The sequence below is a fragment of the Anas acuta genome, chromosome 1 (assembly GCF_963932015.1).
Source record: "Anas acuta chromosome 1, bAnaAcu1.1, whole genome shotgun sequence".
NCBI classification, from domain to species: Eukaryota; Metazoa; Chordata; class Aves; order Anseriformes; family Anatidae; genus Anas; species Anas acuta.
In genome coordinates, this window is record NC_088979.1 from 42,181,967 (window position 1) to 42,205,731 (window position 23,765).

General features: G+C 38.4%; 1 protein-coding gene across 1 annotated transcript in view; it reads right to left on the reverse strand.

The window, feature by feature from the left end:
• Window positions 1–1,723: 1,723 nt before the first annotated feature.
• DIS3 (DIS3 homolog, exosome endoribonuclease and 3'-5' exoribonuclease) overlaps window positions 1,724–23,765 on the reverse strand; it is a 30,197-nt gene continuing 8,155 nt past the window's right edge. The window contains exons 6-21 of the mRNA XM_068676040.1: window positions 22,528–22,692; window positions 21,499–21,612; window positions 21,264–21,401; window positions 19,101–19,247; window positions 13,599–13,715; window positions 12,672–12,773; window positions 11,975–12,039; window positions 11,799–11,883; window positions 11,060–11,187; window positions 10,509–10,595; window positions 9,468–9,624; window positions 8,076–8,290; window positions 7,477–7,645; window positions 6,859–7,017; window positions 6,331–6,453; window positions 1,724–2,141 (exon numbers count right to left, since the gene is read on the reverse strand). Coding sequence (XP_068532141.1) covers window positions 2,052–2,141; window positions 6,331–6,453; window positions 6,859–7,017; window positions 7,477–7,645; window positions 8,076–8,290; window positions 9,468–9,624; window positions 10,509–10,595; window positions 11,060–11,187; window positions 11,799–11,883; window positions 11,975–12,039; window positions 12,672–12,773; window positions 13,599–13,715; window positions 19,101–19,247; window positions 21,264–21,401; window positions 21,499–21,612; window positions 22,528–22,692 — 2,061 coding nt within the window. The 3' untranslated portion in view covers window positions 1,724–2,051. The remainder of the gene's footprint in view (window positions 2,142–6,330; window positions 6,454–6,858; window positions 7,018–7,476; window positions 7,646–8,075; window positions 8,291–9,467; window positions 9,625–10,508; window positions 10,596–11,059; window positions 11,188–11,798; window positions 11,884–11,974; window positions 12,040–12,671; window positions 12,774–13,598; window positions 13,716–19,100; window positions 19,248–21,263; window positions 21,402–21,498; window positions 21,613–22,527; window positions 22,693–23,765) is intronic.

Consider the following 23,765-nt stretch of genomic DNA (forward strand, 5'->3'; position numbering starts at 1 on the left):
AGACCTGTGGTAATGGGATTCAAACATCTCAACCAATGCAATGTTTTTCTCTATTGTGATCAGTTAATCATGTTAATTGGCTCCTTTTGAAGTCTTTAGAAAATCTGATCAAATCCTTTGTAATGAGTGTTCACAGAGCTGAGCAACTATTGTTAAACAACAGTTGTATCTGTGACCCCCTCATTAAGAAAACCACTGAGTGACTAGCAGTTCATGGGCAATGATTCCAAAGATCATGGAGAAAAATCTATTTTATGGGGGATTGTGGTTTCTGGACTCTGGGAGGTGGGAATTGGGATTGGCTGAACAAGTCTGTGCTGAGGCTAGAATGAAAGCTACTACACTCCCAGACACTTCGGAAGATGATAGCTCAACTGCAATGAACTCACAGAATTCAATAGCTACCACCTTGAAAGTTTGGTATCTCTAGTTGCTGTGGTCAGAGTTTACCACTGACTCTGGGAGCACACTTAAAGTTACTTTTGTTCATCCCCAACAGCACAAAACATAACTACATAGCCAAGTAATCTAATGTGACTTACAAAAAAAAAAAAGAGTAAGATCAGACCTTGTATCCTAACTTGCCCATACTGTAACAATGCAAACCAGACTTATCACTGTGACAATCTTCACTTTTGGATTTTGGTATAAAATTTAAAATAGTACCAAAATGTTACATTTAAAACAGTTTATCTGAGGGTAAGCAATGATCTGATGTTGCTTTAAGGTATAGGACAAAGGTGAACACCTGTACGGTGGTATGGTTTCATCTTTTCTACCTACACATTGTGCAAGTGTGCACACAGAATCACTCATACCTCCAACACCCCAATCTGGTGGGAAAGAACTTTTCCAGAGGGTAAATTAAGTCTATGGCATTTATTTTCCAAGAGAGAGCCTTTGTTTTTTACGGAAGGAGAGCCTGAAACTTCTGGTGATGTGGCTGAAACTTTTTTTTGTTAATTGGACACCCGCAGATGTGGGCTTGCTTTTTAATTAATGTAACTCAGATTATTCATTGCTACGTAAGCCATTTTTTACTTTATCAGGATAAGGCAATTTCAGAAATCCTTCTATTGTATTAGTTAGCTTTTGTGAACGTTAGGTTTTATTTCTTAGCTGTCTTGAGCTGCAGAGCTTCCTCTAGGCTTGCTTTCTTTGCCCTTGTTTGCAAAAGGGTAGATTTGCCCTGCATTACTGTTCTTTTTAGGCATGACGTAGGTTTACTTGCAGGTCTACTTAGGTTAGCTTGCAGAATTCACTATGAGAGTGAATTCCTGCTGTCAATTTCTAGCATGGCTGTTCAGGCTGTCTCTTGAATGGGGTACACTTTCATTATCTTCCTCAGATGAATCAGGGTTGAAGCAGCGTATTCTAACTCTCAGAACAACTGAGAACAAATGAGTGTGTGGATACAGAAATGAGATTTACTAGTGAAGAGGGGTGGCTTTTTCTACTGTGCTTTTCCCTTTTTTTAAACACAGGATATTAACCCTTCAAGGATGTTCACGAGCCTGCAGCATTATTTGTTTAGGACAGGCTGAATTCCAAGAACAGATAGAAAATAGTATTTTTCTTGCTCTTAAAGACATCATTATTTTCTAACAACTTTACAGCAAAAAAATTGTTCTTCACAGCTGAACAAATTTGTTCTTAAGTATTTCCTTCACTAGTAATAGGAACTTCTAAGAAAGGGAGGTACAGAAAATAAATATACGCTATGTCCTGTTCAATAACATCTACATTATTTTATTTTTTTTTTTAAGATGACAAGGGTCCAGAAGGTTATTCAGAAAAACACAGTATGACTATTTCATCTATTTCATCAATTTCATCACTTTGGAGATGTATTTATTTTCCTCCATAAGATAAGCAGGGCTACAATTTTGGTTAAAAAACTTTTGTCCTTTACGTTCATAAAAACAGTTAAAAAAGCAGTTTTACAAATTATTAAAAAGTGTACTTTAAAAGTAAGCACTGTTTCCATCATTTTGCCCATAGGGAAAATGAAATACAAATAATTCATATGCGGTTTTAACCATTCTACTTAGCTATTGTTGTAGCTTCTTTTTCTTTTTTTCTGGTTCACTGTTGCTGCTCATCGCTGTAGAGAGCTGTGCAGGCACATCATTTCCTGGTATCTACAGTAAAAAAAAAAAAAGTCAAAACTGAATTTTAGCTTATATTGTGCTGATAATACTTGAATTTACCTCCTACAAATACTCTTATCAACATGGGAAAATACTACAGTAATCATCTAAAAAGGACTCTACCATCGTGATGTAACCATCACAGCTAGAACACTAAACTGGAGTTGGAAAAATAAGGGAGACACAAGCAGCAGCATCCCTCCCCCCTGAAGTGCCAGCTGTTCTTTTGCACAAGACTATGGTGCAATACATACCTCAGCAAATAGTTAAAAGCTGGTGGGCATGAATGAGGGAGAGGTGAAAAGGTCTTAAAAGCAAAATGAAAATTGTTAGATTAAAACAATCCCTACTCTAGTGTTTCCCTGAAGTGCCATTACTGTCAAATAGGCCATGCCAGGCTCAGCACGTGGCTCAGGACACTGCACAGTAAAAAGAGATTTAGCTTTGGTAGAAACTATGAAAACTTCAAAATAAGTAGAAAAAATACCATCTAAAACAAGGAGGAAATAGAAGAAAAGCCTGTACCTTTACAGAGATAGGCTGAATTGTCCTCTAGGAAAGAGGTGGTTAAGAAGTATGCTATGCTTTCTTTGGGAACAGGGGAAGTTTTACCATTCAAGCAGAAGAGTGAAGCAGCTTTAGAATGAAATACCCTTTAAGTACAGTTCACAAAAAAAATAGACCAACAGCACCCGCATGAATGTTCTGCTACACTCAAGCCAACTTGCGATGCCTGATGAATGAAGAGGTAATGGGTACTTCTGGAGTTCGATGCAAGGAACCTAATCTGCAGGAGGATCTGGATAGGCTGCACCGATGGGCTGAGGCCAACTGCATGAAGTTCAACAAGGCCAAGTGCCGGGTCCTGCACCTGGGGCACAAAAACCCCAAGCAGAGCTACAGGCTGGGAGATGAGTGGTTGGAAAGCTGCCTGGCGGAGAAGGACCTGGGAGTATTGGTTGATAGTCGGCTGAATATGAGGCAGCAGTGTGCTCAGGTGGCCAAGAAGGCCAACAACATCCTGGCTTCTATAAGAAGCAGTGTGGCCAGCAGGGCTAGGGAAGTGATTGTCCCCCTGTACTCCCTGTAAGTTGGATATTAGGAAGAACTTCTTTACAGAAGGGGTTGTGAGGCATTGGAATGCGCTGCCCAGGGAAGTGGTGGAGTCACCATCCCTGGAGGTCTTTTAAAGATGTTGAGATGTAGAGCTTTATGATATGGTTTAGTGGAGGACTGGTTAGTGTTAGGTCAGAGGTTGGACTAGGTGATCTTAGAGATCTCTTCAAACCTAGACAATTCTGTGATTCTGTAATCACTAGGACTTCAATGCCAAGTTACATGAGTGTGACAACAATATACATCATTAGAAGAGGCATGCTGAAGACAAGTTATGTTCTAATAAGATTAAATTAATTGTACTAGAGTAACACAGTTATCCATGCAGGGATTTAAAAACAATACCACTATTATGAACACTAGCACTTAAGGCTAGGGTTTTGGTCAGTTACCTAGGATGGTAATAATAATGACAAGCTATAGAGCTAAATAAGTACCATCAATACATAAATGGTACTTAAAGGCACTAAGACACACTCTAGCTTTCTAGATGCTGTAACAGTGCCTTTTCCTAGAGCAAAGAGTTACAGATGCCATGAAAAACAACTCTTGCCTGAGGACCTGCTTAAGAGATTACCCACAGAATCATCCTTGTAATATTCATTTCAGCCTACTTACTCAAATACACCATCATGGTAGAAGCAAAAAACAAACAAACAAACAACTTAAAATGTATTACAGCAGCTATATCAAGGGATTTAATGAAACCTTCATTAAAGGTGTTGCAAAAATGATAGAATGCTTTCAGAGTGAGATGGAACTTTAAAAAAGAACCAACTGGGAGTCATATACAATTTATTAATAGAATTAAGAGGGCAGTTTAAAAAAAAGTGAGTAGAGAGATTTGTATTACAAGTCAAGAAAGATCCTTGAAATTAAAATCCTATTCAAATGAAGAAATACAAAACTGAGTGTAAAAGAAGTTAAGGCCTAGATCAAAAAAAACGGCTATAGACAACTATAATTTAATAAAGAGCTTCAGAACAAACGAGGTAAAGAGTAATAATGACATTGTTAAGTCCTGTCACTTTCCATCCATTCCAAATTCAAGTAGAAAAATGGTCAGCTAGCAACGGTTCATGTGTATAAGCTCATTGCTTCAAGTTGGTCTGAATACCAGAAGAAATGCACAGTGATGCAAAGTGTTCTCATCTAATGCCACACAGAACAGAAAATGTGATCCTGTACGTATCTGTGTCATGCTTACGTTCTGAATCATGCTTGTAATTCTGTTCCTCCCAGCTCAAAACTCATAATAGAACTACAGCAACATAAGGGTGACAAGGAAAATTAAAAACAAACAAACAAAAAAAAAAAACCAACAAGATAGTTTCCAGAAAACCAAGAGCTAACAGAGTAGATAAAGTACATGGAATTGAGTGGCATAGGGATTGTACATGGAATTAACAAATTAGTATTTTATTCCCTATATTATGAATCACAGAATCGTCTAGGTTGGAAGAAACCTCCAGAAGTATGTTATCAAGTAACGGTATTAGGCATCAGGCTTGAAAAAGTTTTTTTTCCCCCATATATGGTGACTTGCAGAACACTCTTAACAAGACACTGTGAGAGCCAGAAACTTAAGTTAAGGCGGTGGGTGTGTGTCATTAAACAATGTCACAGAACAAGGCTCCATCATTATCACCACAACATTTCTCAGTGAGATCGTATACAATTCCCAAGTTGCTGAAAGCTTTGAACGGGCACAAAGGGAATGTATATGTGTGTCTTGTTCCTATATTCTTTCCGTACTATGAAGAGTTACTAACAACAGATGTTTAGGAAGAGAAATTAGTTTGGATTAACCAGTATGGTCATTCCTGTATCAAGGGATAAGCTAAACTTACAGTATTGACTTAATTACAGACCAAGGACCTTTCCAGAAATAGTATAGGAAGCAGAAGGGAAGGGACAAGGAAAAAAAAAAGAAGGAAAAAAAATAGTAATAAAAAAAGAACTTGCATGAGCTTACTCTGTTTTCAAAGAACAAAGTATGACCCTCGGACTGGAGTCAACGCCAACAGCAGTGTTCTTGAGTTGAGCCTAACAACAGCAGCTCTCGCGAACACCACTTGGTGAGCACAAGCAGCTCAACTAGTAGCTGTGCTCCAGAACACAGAGTTGTTTTTTTTTACTACTACAAACGTTGTCTGCTCCTGCTCTTTGAAATCATGAGGACTGCTTGTCACCAGACATCAAAATATTTGCATGCATTTGGAAACAGATGATTTTTCAGAAAAAAAAAAAACAAAAACAAAACAAAACAAAACAAACAAAAAACAACTAACACGTTTGTATAAACAAGGACCTGTTGTTTATTTCCACTTTTCTTTTTCCTTCATGATGACATATACTCGTTATGTATACTCAATACTGCAACCATCTGTCTCCCAGATGAATCACACGCAGCTTATATGAAAGTACATAATCTTGTAATGCCATGGAAAACACTCAACAGGCCTGACGTATGAGCCCAGGTGAAAACCCCAGAGTCACAGATGCAGTGAGAAGCAGGCAAGTCAGAAATAGTCTTAAGACCAGACATACACTTATTATGACATTATAGGTCTTACAACATTATCAAAAGAGACTTTCATATTGTGGAATTTGTGGTAAGAAAGGACTGCTATTTATGCACCTCTCCATGCTCAATCATGCCGTTTCCTTCTGAGCTACCCAGCATAGCTGGGCAGTAGTTTACTACAGCTAAAAAAAAGTTCTCAGTTTTGGAAGAATTTCAAAGAGGAGATCTGATTACAGAAACATGAAATTTAAGAGATACTATTTCAGTGAATCATCATCTTTCCCATCACTGGAAATATTCCTGATGGGCCAAGAAAGGAAGTTTTATTTAGAACCCTTTATCCTTTTCAACAGTTAGTAGAAAACAGATCTGTGTTTTATTGAAAGTATATAAGAAGCAAATCACTACAATCTGCTGATGTGGTTTTTTGTTGTTTTTTTTTTTTTCCTTTTAGGTTAAATTTTACTTTATCCTGACAACATTTTAAGATTACTGAAGGGTAATATGCTGCTACAAATCACAAAGCTTTTGTCTTACCTTTGGTTCTACCAATACCATCCGAATTTTCTGATGCTGGATGTTGGAATCATCTAACATAACGTTCACTTTAACCTTGTCAAATACATGTAGCGTTGTGTCTTCCACAGTAAGTGACGGTACCTAAACATTAAAGTTTTGTTTAAATACTTACTGCTTATAATGTGTCTTACATTTTTATATGAATAAATATTTCTATACATAGTTTTTAATGTGTTCATTTTCATTAACATGTAATGAGTTATGGTGCTGAATGCCCCGAGTGTCATGGTACAGGTACTATGTTTAATTTCTGGAATAGATTATTAATATCTAATATTAATCAATGTCAACACCACACATTCTTCTGTCAGGACCATTTGTGGTTAAACTTATGAAGACCACAGTGACACTATTACTACAGATAAATAAACCTGAAATTAGAAGAGCCTCTATTAACCACCTAACCCAACTAAAATAGATTTTAGTCATTCCGCTCAATTACCAAATCAAAAAAAAAAGACAATTAGTAAACATTACAAAACCTACTTCATTGTTGTAATCAAGTCTTGGTGTTGGTTTATCTTTTTCTTCAAAGAAGACTGTTCCTTCTAACCCATACTTGGGAATCAAAACCACAATTGCATTTTTTCTTACAAATAATATATATGCATCTTCATTCACCACTCCTTTGGTTTTGAAGAACAGCTTTAACAGAAGATACAATAAAAAAAACATTAGAACATTCTCTTCTGGATGACAAATACACCAAATTAAAAAGAGTAAAACATAAATATATATAAATATGCATTTATACTATAATATTTATACTAAATATAAATTTATACTTAGAGATTATGACTCACCATATATTTAAAAGCAGATTCGTATCATTATATTAGCTATTTATAGTATCACTGCAGTATCAAGCATTCATCATATTTATTTAAAAAATAATAAAAATTAAAAAGCATCCTCTAGATGTAACTCTCCATTTTTTCAGTACCAGCAATGTAATGTTGAAGCTTTTCCTCAAATAAACAGCATTCATTCTTAACGATTACTGCAGACTTACTGATCTACAAAGAACAATCTGATTATTACTACTCAGTATTTCCTCCCTTCCTTTAAGGGCAACATTCATGCTCCCATCTCAGAACTACTTACCTGCGTATGGAATGCAACAGATGCTCTCTGTGCATATTGAGCCATTTTATGCCGGTAGTTAAGATTTTTACACAGATCTGATAGTTTGTGTTTATCTGTAAGTTCTGGATAAGTACTGTCGGCTCCTATGGCCACTGCCAGAAGTCGATGTACTATAATGTCAGCATACCTGCAAAGATGATCAGTGACGTGTCAAAACATTTTGTATTACATTTCTGAATATAATTTTGTTTTTAGAAATTTTACAGATCAAAAAAACTTTGTAATACCGATGGTCTGCTGATATCTCCCTGTATTAATTCAAGATCACATTCCCTTTATTGACCAAAGATATGCTCTGCAGAGAGAAAATAAACTGCGTTGTTTTCTTTTTCATCTAAGAAATTCTTTATTACATTCCACCAATACAGCCTGTACTTTTGAGCACTTAGAAGAAGAAATAAAGCCTTATTATTGGACTAAGAATGATGTTTCACCGATACAAATCTAAAGCTGAACAAACACATTATTTTGTTTTGAATAGATACCACCACCATCTAAAATATTTCTTAACAAAAAAATCACCTTTGTTCTCAAAAACTACTGTAAAATAAGGGTACCTTCTAATAGGTGAGGTAAAGTGGGTATAAATAGGTGAGGCTAAACCATAGTGATGAAAATCGTTATCCATTCCAGAACAGAAATACACAGCTTGCATCATGCAGCGAGTGGTCAAAATTCGCAAGAGTGTATTTAGATATGGGGATGCAGGAGACTCAGCTTTGTCTAATGATTCGGCTAAAGCCTTTGCAGAATCAGTCTTAATTTCCAAATCCTGTAGAAAGGGAAAAAAAGTTAGATATTACAAGCAAATATTAACAGATCGTTATTTGAATTTCAACACTTAAATCCATGCCAATCCTAGCAACTGTAACAAGTATCATACCTGATAAATTCTGAAGTGTAGACAACTTAAGGAATTACAGTGTTACAAATAAAGCCCCATGCATTTCTTATTATTATTATTTGCGTTCTATTCAAACAATGAAAAACTAAGTCAGTAGCCTACAAATTCAGAAAAAGCATGAAGTGTTTCTTAGTTCTGTATGGATGCCAATATTAACAAATTTCTCTTGGTTTTATTGTTTTCCATCTCAGTATTGGTTATAGGTATATGAAAAGGTATATAAAAAACAGCTACCAAAAAAAATTATTTGTAACATACTCAGACTTTCACCCAAGCACCATGTAAGCACTAATCAACCTTCTTTTGCTTCCCACACCAATTATTAAAACTTACACTTGGAAAAGTGATTTGTAACATTACTACTTTGTTGTTCCTCATGTGCCAGTGACACTTGATACGGATAGCATGAAAACAACAGAAATGCATTTTTACTTTGCAGTACCACAAGATCAACAGAATGTACACTACTGACAACAAAGGGCGATGTAGAGATCAAGTGATTCCTGTACCATGGTAAAGTGACTTCGTATTTATTAATAATAAAAAAAAATGTGTGTGTGTGTGTGTATATATATATCATGCTAATACCAGTTGTGTTGGTTCTTCTGGAGTAATTAAAAGTAAATTTGGTTAATTAAGAGAAAGTTAGTCCATGGAAAGCCTTCTGAGTAAAACACTACTTTTAAAATCATTTTCAGATTAGAAATGTGTGTGACCCAAAGCCAAAAACCGTCTCAAAAATCACATTCAGCTTAGAAAGGAGAAATGTTTCACAGCGCGTAACATTTAAAAATAAAACAGACAGAAAGATCTGCTTTCGTTACCCAAAAAGTTTTTTTTTTTTTTTTTTTTTTTTTTTATTTTAAACAAAAGATTTCACCCAGAAGTACAGGAACCTTGTTGCAGATACCAGTGGTTAGAAAGTGTAGCAAGACACATTTTTACAGTACTGCTTTCTAACCCCTATTCTTTGGTAAGTGCCCAACCAGAGAGAAAATGCAGCTTTTTTACCATACTAATTAAGTGAATTAATTATAAAACTTGCCTTGGACTTTGCTGCTTTCACAAGAATGTCATAATTCGATGGGGGAGGAGCTGGATGTTTCCTGAGCAGGGCAAACTCTGGGAACTCATCATAAATTTTTTGTGCTACAGAGACATTGGCAAGCAACATGAACTCTTCGACCATGGAATTTGTTTCTCTGTCAACATAAAATATTTTGCATTGTTAGAAAAGCATTATTAGGTATTTGTTTTGTGTGTCTAGCGAAGAAACATGTCACTATCCTATCAATATTATGTACTAATATCTAGTAAATCAGTATTTTTGAACATACAGTACAAGCAAACAAACATTTTCAAGAGTAAAAGCACACCAAATATTTAGTAAAGTTCAAACACTGGGGCAGAAGGAAAAAAAAAACTAAAATAACAAATGAAGATAAAAATGCTCTTTAAGATAGCATTGCTATCTGAAAAAAAAAAAACAACAGACAAACTGCTTCTTCCTAAGAACACTATTCAAACATCATGCGTATGAAGCTTAAAAGCACTATACTGCACACCATGAAGTCATGACAGTGGACACAACTTGGTGCAGAAATTAGCACAGAAACTACGTAGTAGTATGACAGAAAGTAATTAAATAGATCCAGAAATTGCATGAGTAGCTCTGCTTCTAAAACTCCTCAATAATACTGCTGATATCACTCTGCACACACTCTGTTCTGTTGTTAAAGTTTCAGTAATCCATGCATGACTCCAAATTCTACTTTCTCTCCTTTGTTAGTTAGTACCAGTAGAAGAGCTTCAGAGAGGTCAGTGAGATGTAGACAATCCGTAATCCAGTGCTCCCTTAAATCAGTAGCAATGACTTAAATTCATACATGAAACATTCAGTTCAAAACTTACTTCACAGATACTGTAGTAAAATACTGATTAACTATCTTTTCTAGGATTATTGACTTGCACTATTATATAAACCTGGTACGCTATTAAGAAAATGCTGTTAGTTAAATATACCTTAATCCCATCCCTGCCCCAAATTAAGCAATTGAATAAAATAAAATAAAATAAAAAGGCATACTTAAGTTCCTTAGTTTGCAGATCAATAGGATCATGAGTTTCACTGTCCATGTGGAAACGAACTTCTGGTGAGGAAAGTGTCAAAGCTCTGGAAGACAATTAAGAGGTATTAATGAATTACAGTAAAGCAGAAACAGCAGCAGACTTGCAGGCCTATGCACAGCATCTGGGTTTGTTATGAAAAACATAACAAAAAAAGACTGGCATTAAGGTTCAAAATAGCAGAAATTGTGATGCTGCAACACATCACAATTAGCTTCCACAATTTCAAATTTAAAATGCTACTCCTTTGGTTGTTTGCATAATGTCTGTAAGAGAGCCACATTGCTGATTCATTTTGCAAAGGAAAAATTAACATCCCAAGTTTGTGTTTTTAGGGGAACAAAGATAACTGTTTTTCTGCAAATCAAAATGGCAAAACACTTTTCTTTCCAAAGATTTTCACTGCAAAATGAACACATCATCGGCATATGCAACATATAACTTGACAGTTGTAAATAGACGCTAAATAGACAAAAGGGGGGGAGAGGTAACAGCAACAGCATGGTTTACCCATTATCAATTCTCTTCTTCTTCAGAATTTTTGCTAACTTGTTTAGTCCACGTAAACTGACAGTAATATCATCATTCATTGATGCTGAATCAATTCTCATCTGTGCTTCAGCATACGTGAGAGAAGCCTTGAAGAGGTTAAAAAAAAAAGACATACATAATTGAACACTGAAAAGAAGAACACATTTCTATCTTGCAGAAACTGCAGTTTGTTGTCAAAGCTGGTTCACAGTAATACAAAACTTTACATTCAATACCTCAATGTATGTAATTTACAAAGAATAAAGGACAAAGCAGGACAGATCTATAGAAGACCCCAAGAAAACTCAAGCGTTTATAGTACTTTTTTAATGCTGATAACAGACATATTTTATACATTAGAGGTCTGATTTTACAGAACTGTATTAAACGCCTACAGACTCTACTGAATACCAGTATTCATGGTGTATAGCAACCATGTCCAATAAATATCAACACATTTATACTTCTTAAACAAAATATCATAACAAAGTAATTGCAGAAAAAACATTGCAATTGTTCTAAACATTAATGTTTAGAACAGGGCAGGATACCCTTTGCTTTAGGATTTAAGCATCATTTGCTAATTCCAATAAAGTACATCAATAACAGAAATGAGAAAAAAAACACAACTTCAGTATCAAGTCTGTTAATCACTGCTTTTGTAAGAAGGGCTACAGCTTTTCAAAACAATATATATATATATATTCATGTGACTAACCTTGGAATTAATAATACTCTTTGTAAATCTGGTTTTTAGAATTTCAGCATTATGGTTCATCTCCCATATACATGAAAATGCAAGCCTATGAGAGAGGGGTGGAAAATCTGTTAAAATCCACATGCACACATCTGATGTTTCTTGTCAGGACTGAAGTATGGATCATATACATATACCTGTCCACATTTGACCTCAAGGAGCATAAATTGGAACTCAGTAACTCCGGAACCATATCAATCCTCTGCAAAATAATGAATAAAACGTATGACTAGTCATAAATACTTAATGTTGTAATTTTTAACCATAATAAAAGCTTGGAAATAGTTTGATTTTATCACTACAAAAAGCTCAGATTTGTGAAAGAAAGGTGTACTACTTTAAAGGAAACTCATTGCAAGATCTATTTTAGCTATTTGTTGTTTTAACAACAGTTATTTCTAAGAACCAGGTCTATGGGAAATAAGTTACTACAAACCTAAACATACAGTTTTAAAAACACAGACCACAGGAAACAGAGATTTAACTACCATAAGAAAAAAACAATAGAAAGGACAAAAAACAGGTCACTTCTTTTGCAGTTTCAGATCTATATTAAAACAGAAGTCTAGTTCTAGAACACGTTATTTCTTGCATCAAACAGGAGTTGAAAGGCATATTCTCTATGTAATTGATTTAAAAAAAAAAAAAAAAAAAAAAAGTCTTGCTGTGTAGAATGACAGAAAGCAACTTCATTTTGATAGTTATGCAAATTAAGCACAGCCCAAAGGAGCTTTTCTTTCTTAGTCTAGAGATAGTGGCTCTACTCCTAAGAATTTAAAAAGGAAAGCAATGAAAAATTAATTGTACAAAAAGCTGTCTATATAGAAAACTTACTTTTTCACACAGATACACAGTTGTTCCTCTTTTTGCTGACTCCTCATCCAAAGCATTTCCTGGGCGAATAAAATGACTGACATCTGCAATATGTACACCAACCTTAAGAAAACAAAACAATAAAGCAAAACGAGAACAAAAAAACAACAAGCATCACATTAAACATCTTATGAAACAATTAGGTTTCAACATGAAAGAAACTTTCTCAGGTTTTTATTTACAAGCCAATTTACCCATTTCCTGTTCCCTCTAGCAGCTTCTATATTTATCAGTAGGTATAGTTAAAAGCTCTTAAATGAAAAAAAAAGGAATAGTTGTAGCAATTATGCAAAATAAAGGCATGCATACATTTAGTGGAAAGCTGCATTCAGTACCAATGCAACTCTTCTTGCCAAGGGCCTCAAACAATCTGTTTCATTTTTTTCAAGGCTCATTGCAAATTGTTTTTTGCTTTTCTCTGTTTGCTAGATCTTCAACGTTGACATTCTCTGCTATTACAACTACAAATTAACTTATAGCAAAGAAAGCACAACTAGATTAGATATAATGGTGCAGAGCTAGTGTTAATCAACCCTATAGCTTCTTAATGCCTTTTTAATCAGTCCTTAGCTATTACAGCTGTAACTTCGCCCTACTAGCAGTTTCTTATCCTAGCTGCAGATATCCACGTTTACAGTTAGCTAAAGCAGTAAATAAATTGTTACTTTCTCATACTAAATGAGCAGACAGCAGGGTGAATTTAGAAGAGATTCACCCTGAGATTCTGATGGAACGTCTTTTCTTTATTCCCATCTTACAGTTGTGCAAACACCAGTAATTTCTTTCACAACAGATCTTGAGCTTTGCTGGTATTAGTTATTATTACCACTACTGCACTGCTTGTAAAATACATACTAAATGACTAGTTTGACAAAACAAAGAACCCACCTCCAGATTTCCATTTTCCATTTCTCTGTAATGTAATGCATCATCAATATCCGTACAACCAGGAGGATCAACACTACAAACACACAGATGCCTCAAGTCCTCCCTGTATTTCATATCCTGAAGTTAAAAAACAAAACAAAGAAAAAAACATCTTCCATACCAAAGTAGAAATGATCATTCAGAAGGCGTTTTGTGTAAGATTTTCCAAAGCAGACAAACATTTAAAGAGTGGCTTTTATTTAGCATATGATTTGCAGTATTATTTATCTATAAGATGTAAAAACTATAGTGATAAAAAAAAAACGAGACAGAAGATGATCAAGTACTGCAATGTGGTTTTATAGCAAAAGGAAGAGAAAGAATAAATCCACAATGTTTTCATCACCTCAGATTTTTTTTTTTAAGTGAAATTGTGACTCTGCTGTCCAGCTAAATAAATTGTTTAGAATGACTGCTCTCAAGTAACGTTAGCTGTCCAAGGCTGATATCTACACAGCTGGAAGGAACTGCACACTTTGGAGGTATCTACCTTTGTACAGTGGCTACAGAAAGATCTTAGATCTGTATCTTTGACTAGACAGCCAACACTGTCAGCTTCCAAGCTCAGAAGAAACCAGTATTTCGAGAGTGTGGGCATGGGGGTCGACAAACCCCATGGTTGGTGATAACATCGGGCTCTTAACGATGAGGCCATCAAGAATGTAACGAGTTCAGAGGGAACAAAGAAAGGTGATTCAGCAGGCGCCTCGTCTCGGGTTGCCTGTTCTCCAGCCGTCGGGGCATGGCAGCGGGGGGGTTGCTGTTGCCGGGCGAAGTTGTTTGACCAATGAATAGTGAGTGGGAAAGTACTGCAGCGGGGCAAATGGTATAAGAAGGGAGCCTGTCCTCAATGAGGGTCGAAGTTACGCCCTCTGTGAGGGAGAGATGAAGTTATGCCATTAATAAAGAAGTAGCAGTTACTGATCCTAACAGAAGCCTGGTGTCCGAGTGGTCGTCACGCCACAAATGGCGCCGAACAGGGTCATGAAGAACAGGGACACCCTGAGGAGCACGGACAAAAAACAAAAGAGGAATGAATAGGGACAGGCTAGCAGAACAGGGACCAGGACGGGAACAGGCACACTGATCGCCTCATGAAGATAGGTTCGGCCAAACTCAGCAAACCCCTCAAAGAAGCTCGTACAGAAAGCCGCTGGAAATAGGCACACCAGAGCTGGGAAGAAGCTCAATCTGAGAGAAGCGGACCCCTCGCACACAACTGCCCCTCGCTGGCGAAAGGTAAGCAGTTGCGCGTTATGGGGAATCATACGTCCTTAGAAACAAAGGCTGTCCTGGTAACCTTACAGCTTACTCTCTTCACTGACGATCAGACGGTTTATGATCCTGAAATACGGGACCAAACTGAGGTCAAGGTGTGGGACTCAGCAAATAAAAACGACAAGGTTGTGGCGGGATTGCTCGGTACGTGGCGAGCAATCTCTGAGGCCTTAAACCCATGTGGGACCACAGTCGGAAACGTGTGGTTGGACAGATTGTGAGGGAGCTGCGGGCTCGTCCACCCATCCTGCTGCTACACCATCGCCCCCCCCGCCGCTAGTGCCATCGCAGGCCTTTGCTGTTACGCCCCCTGGTGACCTGGACGTGCCTTTTGATCCAGGCCCTATTGGCCTTGAAAAGGAGACGGATATGTTTCACTTTGATCGGGGAGGAATAGGATATATAAGGCCCGAAGGCTGAGTTGCTTAACAACTTAAAGCGACACATACTGTGCCCACCACTAGCCCTGGAATTGTCCTGTGTTTGTAATCAAGTACGCCACAGAGTATGTGACAAATGGTGATAAAACTAGACCGCTTCAAACACACAAAATGAACAATCAAAAAGGACCACCTCCAAAAACAAAGCAAATGAAAAAGAAATCCCCCCCAAACAAACACTGTTGATGTTCAGGGTTCCCTGGTGAGCTGGTTCTGTACGTTCTAAAGCAGCCGTTTCCTGTACCTAAGGTACTGGGCAGAACTTGAGATTCACTAACAGCATTTGAAACAAGCAATTCTGTAAACATCAACTTCTTTCTCTGGTTACCTAAATGGATTATAGTGGGATATACTGAAATCTCTTCAGACTATTCTGTTTATGGCATTTGGTTACAAACCTATCTAGTGAGACCAAAATACAAAAACCTTACAGGTGACAAGTGCCTCCTGCTACGCAGAAGACAAAGGTTCCCCCATCCTGCCAGGCAGTAGGAGGGGACCTAGGCCAAGGGGGGGAAACGAGGCAGGTTCCTTCTTGGGGTGGTACGCAAGCCCTGTCCCTGCCCACCTCACTTTCCATCTATCCTTGTATAACAGGTATGAGGCTCTAGAACTTGTCAGTCAAAACAACTGATGTCGACGAAAGCCTGTCCCAGTTGGAGGGTGCCTAAGGCAAGGCAACCTACCCCCCACACTGCTGCATGTCCTGCCAAGAAAGAAGGGTTATTGTCATGGGGGAATCCCTTCTAAAAGGGACAGAGGGCCCAATGTGCCATAAGGACCCAACCCACAGCAAATCTGTTGCCTCCCTTGGGCTCGGGTGTGAGACGTTGCTGAGAAAGTCAAGTGCCTGGTACGGCCCACTGACTACTACCCACTACTCTTTCAGGCTGGTAATGATGAAGTAGCAAGGAGAAGTCTGAGGGCAATCAGTGATGAGCTAAGGGATGGTGCCCTAGAATCAGAGGGACTGTGTGCCAGTGAGGTCCTTTGGTCTGCTCCACAAGGTGCTGTGCATAGGGAGGTGCATTTGAAGTGCTTCTACACAAACGCACGCAGTATGAGGAATAAAATGGATGAGCTAGAAGTCTTGGCCCAGTCTCACAGCTACAACATCATCAGCATAAGTGAAACCTGGTGAGATGAGTCCTATGGCTGTTGTGCTGCAGTAGATGGTTACAGGCTCTTCAGGAGGGACAGGCAGGGCAGGTGAGGTGGCAGGGTGGCGATGTGTGTGAAGCATGGGCTGGACTGTGTGGAACTTCAAGCTGAGGATGGCAAAGTTGAGAGCCTCTGGGTAGGGATTAAGGGACAAACAAATAAAGGGGATGTTGTAGTGGGAGTCTATTACAGACCACCCAGCCAGGATGACAACACTGATGAATTATTCTATGCGGAACTAAAATGCCTTGAGATCAATTCCCCTTGTCCTCATGGGGGACTTCAACTTGCCAGACGTCAACTGGGATTACCACACAGCTGACACAAGCAGGTCCACTTATATGATAAACTCTTGGTGCAGATGCTAAGGGAGCCAACTAGGAAAGGTGCCCTCCTAGATCTGTTGCTGGAGAACAGAGAGGGTCTTGTGGGGGACGTGGCAATTGGTGGCCGTCTTGGCCACAGTGACAATGAAGTGGTTGAGTTGAGGACCAAAGAAAACATAGGTCTTCTACTTGATGGGGATAGTCACCTCACAGACAATGATATAGGCAAAGCAGAAACATTTAATGCCTTCTTTGCCTTTGTCTTCAACATTGATGATGGGCTTCAGGACCCAGGGTGCCCTAAGCGGGAGGACCATGATAGTAGGGATAATAAAATCCCAACCAACCCTGGCTGTGTGCAGGATTTGCTGCTCTACCTGCATCCATACAAGTCCATGGGTCTGGATGGGATTCATCCCAGGGTGCTTAAAGAGCTGGCTGATGTCATCGCAAAACCTCTCTCAATTATTTTTCAACAGTCTTTGGAATCTGGAGAGGTCCCAGTAGACTAGAAACTGGCAAATGTTGTGCCAATTTTCAAGAGGGGCAAGAAGGAAGACCCTAGCAATTACAGGCCTGTCAGTCTCAAGTCAGTGCCTGGTAAAATTCTGGAGAAGATGATCCTTGAAGTTACTGAGGTGCACCTGGGGGACAATTCAGTCATTGGTCCCAGCTAACATGGATTTATGAGGGGTAGGTCCTGCCTAACAAATCTGACTTCCTTTTATAAGATCACCCATCTAGTCGATTAAGGGAAACCAGCTGATGTGATCTTTTTGGACTTACACAAAGCTTTTGACACGGTTTCCCATAGGATCCTAGTGGACAAAATGTCCAGAATCAACAAAAACATCATACGATGGGTGAGCAATTGGCTGATGGGCAGGTCTCAAAGGGCTGTGGTAAATGGGGCCACATCAGGCTGGCTGATGGTCACTAGTGGGATCCCTCAAGGCTCCATTTTAGGCCCAGTGCTCTTCAATGATTTTATAAATGATTTGGGTGCATGACTAGAAGGTGTTCTGAGCAAATTGGCCGATGACACCAAACTTGAAAGAGCTGTAGACTTGGCTGAGCGTGGAAAGCCCTTGCAGAGAGATCTGGACAGACTGAAGAGCTGGGCGATCACCAACCACATGAAGTTTAACAAAGGCAAGTGCTGGGTCCTGCACCTGGGAAGGGGCAACCCTGGCAATATGTACAGACTGGGTGATGAGACACTGGAGAGCAGCCCCACAGAGAGGGATCTGGGGGTTGTGGCTGACAGCAAGCTGAATACGAGCCAGCAGTGTGCCCTGGCAGCCAGGAGGGCCAACCATATCCTGGGGTGCATCAAGCACAGCATTTCTAGTCAGTCAAGGGAAGGGATTGTCCTGCTCTACTTGGCACTGGTGTGGCCTCACCTTGAGTACTGTGTGCAGTTCTGGGCTCCACAGCACAAGAAGGATATTAAACTGTTGTTGGAGAGTGTCCAGAGGAGGGTGATGAAGATGGTGAAGGGCCTAGAGGGGAAGACGTATGAGGAGCGGCTGAGGGCGCTAGGCCTCTTCAGCCTGGAGAAGAGGAAGCTGGGGGGAGACCTCATTGCAGTGTACAGCTTCCTTGCGAGGGGGAGTGGATGGGCAGGAGCAGATCTATTCTCCTTAGTGACCAGTGATAGGACCCACGGGAATGGTGTCAAGCTGGGGCAGGGGAGGTTTAGGCTAGACATTGGGAAGAGGTTCTTCACCGAGAGGGTGGTTGCACGCTGGAACAGGCTCCCCAGGGAAGTAATCACTGCACTAAGCCTGTCTGAATTTAAGAAGCGTTTGGACTGTGCACTTAGTCACGTTCTAAAACTTTGGGTAGACCTGTGCGGTGCCAGGAGTTGGACTCGATGATCCTTATGGGTCCCTTCCAACTATGATATTCTATGATTCACAATTATGGAATTGTAAACTCCTATCCTTGTCAAGTAATTTTGTTTTACATTTTAAATGAAACCTTCTATAGTAGTAGTGGTAGTTGTGTGTGGTTTTTTATTATTATTATTTTAAATTTTAAAACATCTATCCCTAACAATCAGTTTTAGCCAAAACACAAAAATCTTGCAGAAGCAGATATGATTTCCACACGAAATCAGGATAAAAGTCCAGAAAAAAATGGTTTTGGAGAACATTTCTCCTCTATTTTTAGAACACAGAAATAACTGGGAATGTCACAGTGTTTGATTTGAAGGAGAAGGCACAGTAATTATTGTAATAATTAAAATCCATTACCTTTTCTGTAATGCTCCATGGCATTTTTGGTAGGAAACTAAGGACAGCCTGTGAAAAAGGTTGATGAGGGACATCATGTTCAAGCAGAAGAACTTCTGTCTCAGTCTCTTTATCTCCAGCAGTTCCCAAGTTCTTTACAAAATGACCCTGAAAAACAACATACTTGTGTGTGTGTGTATATATATAACGTATGTACACACACACAAATATATATATGTACAAGTGCATATATGCATGAACATCAAGCAATACCAATTGCTCAGAAGTAATTAAATATTTGAAATGCTTCTAACATGAATACTTCAAAATGTATTTTTTCTAATGAAATCATTCTTTATAACTCATTTTAAGTAGCGCAACCACAATGTAGCATATACTGAAGATGCATAACATGGCAATAGCAGCACACTTCTGTAACTTGCAAACAGGTGTCTGGGCTTATTTAATGATCTAGCTAGCATAAAACAGATTTCTACTTGTCATATACACCAACTATTTCAATAATAGTGTTTCAACAAAGCCAAATCTCCGTGACACACTTGCAGCTTTAAGGTATTCCTGCAGATACTGTTTCATTCTCCAGAAATTATTTAAAGTATTATTTCATCTCTTTTAATCTACAGCATACATTTACTATATAGTAATACCTTAAGCCTACTGTGTCTGCATCTCTGAGACCTGAACAGGATTTGCTTCTTTGCACATGTGATACACGTGTTATGTACATGAAAGTGAAAATATGCTTTTTTTTTTTTTGTAAATACAGAGCTAATTTTTGTTTGGGTGCGAGCCATATTTAGTATTCACACAACTAATTCCACTCTCCACATAAGCCTTCCATGATTAGATGCTGTACTGCTGTTAGACTTGTACACAGCTGTTTATTTTGCCAGGATGACAAGCTGCTGAGACTTCACACACATCTCAAACAACCCTGTTGGTCTTTTAGTCCTACTGGGACTTGAACATGACAGAGTTGATAAAGCTCAGGACAGCCACCACTGGGTAGCAGAGATGTTGTTCATAGAAATGAGGGCTACATATATACTAACAAGCTGAACAGGAGCAGGTCTGGCCTGCAGGCATCTGTAATGAATAATGGAATAGAATAGCTCAGTTGGAAGGAACCTGTGAGTCCAACTGCCAATCGTGTTTGATCAAAAGTAATTAAATATTTGAGACTATTATTCCATAGATTATTAGTATTAAATTAGTTATTAAATTACACAGTAGGAGTCATATTTTCTTCTTCATTTAACCTTCTCATCTTAAACGACTGATTCAGGAGGTCTGAACTTTTTATTTTCTTTTGCTTCAACGGTACTAAACTCTCTAAAGTTAAAACTGAAAAAACTGTAAAGATGAAAATTCAGTTTTGCAGGAAAGAAAATACATTGTTCCCACAAGCCACAAAACAACTAAGGTCTAATTTTTCTGTGAATTTGTGCTGCACCATACATCCCACTCCCTAATACTCACATTAACTCACACCTCTCATCCTCTGCAGCAATGCTGTTTGTCTTAAAACATTCTTTCTGTATGTTCTGAGTTTCCTCCATACCTTGAAATGTGCCTGAGACACCTGTGCTCTCACTACAAACCACACACTCTTACACAAGCCAGTGGAAGCCCCTTCCAAACCTAGTGTTCAGCACAAATTGATGCTTATGTTCAAATTTTCTGTAATATTTTCCTATTTATTTATATAGAACTTTTAAGAACTTAATTACTTGCAACTCTGCCCCACCTGATAATTTGACTGAATTAGGCCCATGTTCTTAAAACTACTTTTCAAGATGCTGATTGGTGTGTAGATGAACAAAGCCAGAAGGGAAAAGTTGACATTTCTAGGGAGCCAGACTAAAACAAGGTAGTCCCTAGTTAGTCTAGATAAAGCACCATAGTTAGGAAGTATAGCTTCATTGCAGAATCTGAGGACTGGGTTTTTAGGTTTGATGACATGTAATTTCAGGGGGAGCAAGAGTAAACTAAATTATTTAGGGACTTCCTTAATTTGCGCTATTAAAGAAAAATACACAAAGAACTTTAACAATTCATGTCAACACCTTTTCAAGTTACTCAGCATTACAGATAATAAACATCTTACCTAATAAACAAGTTTAAGTCAGATATATAAAAGTTCAGAAGGAAACACAAACTTACATTAGGATACCTAGAATTCCTGGGCCAACCATCAATAGCAACAATTATTCTTTGTCCTTCCAGTGTATCTGCTTGTCTTGTTTCTATTCGAATACGAGGAATCCTGCGATCAGCTGGTGTAAACAAGTGCCGCCTTGCCTATTAGCAGACAGAAAAAGGAACAAATAACTTCTAATTAACATAGTAATAGTAATAATAATATAAATCTACTCTTACAATAGCTTTATTACCTTACCTCTTTGATCTGTGATTTGGAAAGCATGCCACAGAATGGTCGCCAGTTTCGTTTTATAATACCCACTACTTTTCCTGTAGGTCTCAGCATGCTCTTGTTATCAGAAGTCTTCAACTGGTACAAAATAAAGGGTTTGAAAAACCAGAATTGTTTGAACTTGTTAACATGTGTGATTATAGCACATATCTCAAAACCTATGTGGTAGGTGGTAATAGGTTATGTTATCTCTATAATGCTATAAATTCATTATGGCTTCATAAACAGAACAATTTCAGTATTTGTAATGTGAAAAACCTTACTCTGTAAGAATTTTTATGGACATAATTTCAGAACAAAGAACAGCATTTCTTCAGCCTTTTTTCTGCTATTTTCCACTGTCTCCAAGCATCCCCATTTTCTTTTCTAACCTACTGATTTTTAATGAATCTTTTTAATGTTTCTTGAAAATTCTCCAGTACTTCTAAACACCGTAATAAATATATATGTTCCCATAAAGTTCAGTGGAAAGATTCTGTTTTCAAAGAAACGCAAATATTTGTTGGACAGGGCATATATACATGTACATGCATGCACTTACTAAGCAGAATTACTGCAAATAGCTGAGGAGTATGTTACAATTGGTTTCAAATATATCTAATGCCATTAAAAGCTGACTCTCATTGTAATACTGTATCTGCTCCTATTTCAGCAATTCCTAATCTACACACTAACATATAGCTTTGCATACTGCCACCTGGCTACCACTCAGAGACATTGGAATTATGTAATTTAACAAAATAATCTGGGAATATCTGATAGGGATTAATACCCCTCAAAAAAAGCACCTGTTTTATACATGTATTCACATAGCCAATGCAACAGTGGGACTAGAATAAACATAAATTTTCCAAGATTTTTTGAGGCAATTACAGCTTTTAGGAGGCAGTATTAAAAAGATGTGCAAATCTAAAACCTAATGGTCAGGATATTACAGATTTTGTCTCTCTCTTGACAGAGAGGTGGTAAAAAAAAAAAAAACAACAAACATACAATGTTTTCTTTCTCCTCTTCAGTTTCAATATCATCTTCATTCTGGCCATCATCTTGCAAGACTACTGAGGATGGTGCCACCCATTCATCTTTTGCCAGCAACTCCACAGCTACAATATCTTCATGAACTGCTCGGTTTAAATGTTTAAGACCTTGTATAATTATCTGGGTTTTTAAAAGACAAAATGAAAATGGTCACAATGATAGCAGCAAAAGACCCAAATCAAAGCAGCATAATGGAAGAGTATATACATGTATGTACAACAGGCTCTGTACTCTAAAGAACGTTTAAGATTTTTTTTCCACTCTTTACACTTATTTTCATTCTGATATTACTTCAGGATTCCAACAGTCTCTCCAAAAACATGTTTTCACCGGACTTTAAAAAGATATACAATAATCAGGTAATTCTATATTTGTGGGCCAGAAGCCTCCACACACTACCAGGAAATCGGAGTTAAGAGTCAGAGAGCATAAGAAGCACCTGCAGCTGCCACCAGAAATGTGGAGGGAAGAGACAACTGCTGCTGCTTGGAAATAGTGTCTGTGCAACTGTACCAACAGTTGTAGGGACAGAATCACAGAATCGTCTAGGTTTGAAGAGATCTCTAAGATCACCTAGTCCAACCTCTGACCTAATGCTAACAGTCCCCACTAAACCATATCCCTAAGCTCTACATCTAAACGTCTTTTAAAGACCTCCAGGGATGGTGACTCCACCACTTCCCTGGGCAGCCCATTCCAATGCTTCACAACCCTTTCGGTAAAGAAGTTTTTCCTAATATCCAACCTAAACCTCCCCTGGCACAACTTATACCTCCCCTGATGCAACTTGTTTCATTACTATTTCATTCATGCAGATTCTAGTCCTACAATATTTAAGGAGTATTTTTGCATGTCTATCTGTGAAATCACATTGCTTCTAATGGGTTCTTCCTAACATCCAACCTAAAACTCCCCTGGCGCAACTTAAGCCCATTCCCCATCGTCCTGTCACCAGGCACATGGGAGAACAGACCAACCCCCACCTCGCTACAGCCTCCTTTAAGGTATCTGTAGAGAGCAATAAGGTCGCCCCTGAGCCTCCTCTTCTCCAGGCTGAACAAGCCCAGCTCCCTCAGCCGCTCCTTGTAGGACTTGTTCTCCAGGCCCCTCACCAGCTTTGTCGCCCTTCTCTGGACTCTTGAGCACCTCCATGTCCTTCTTGTAGCGAGGGGCCCAAAACTGAACACAGTACT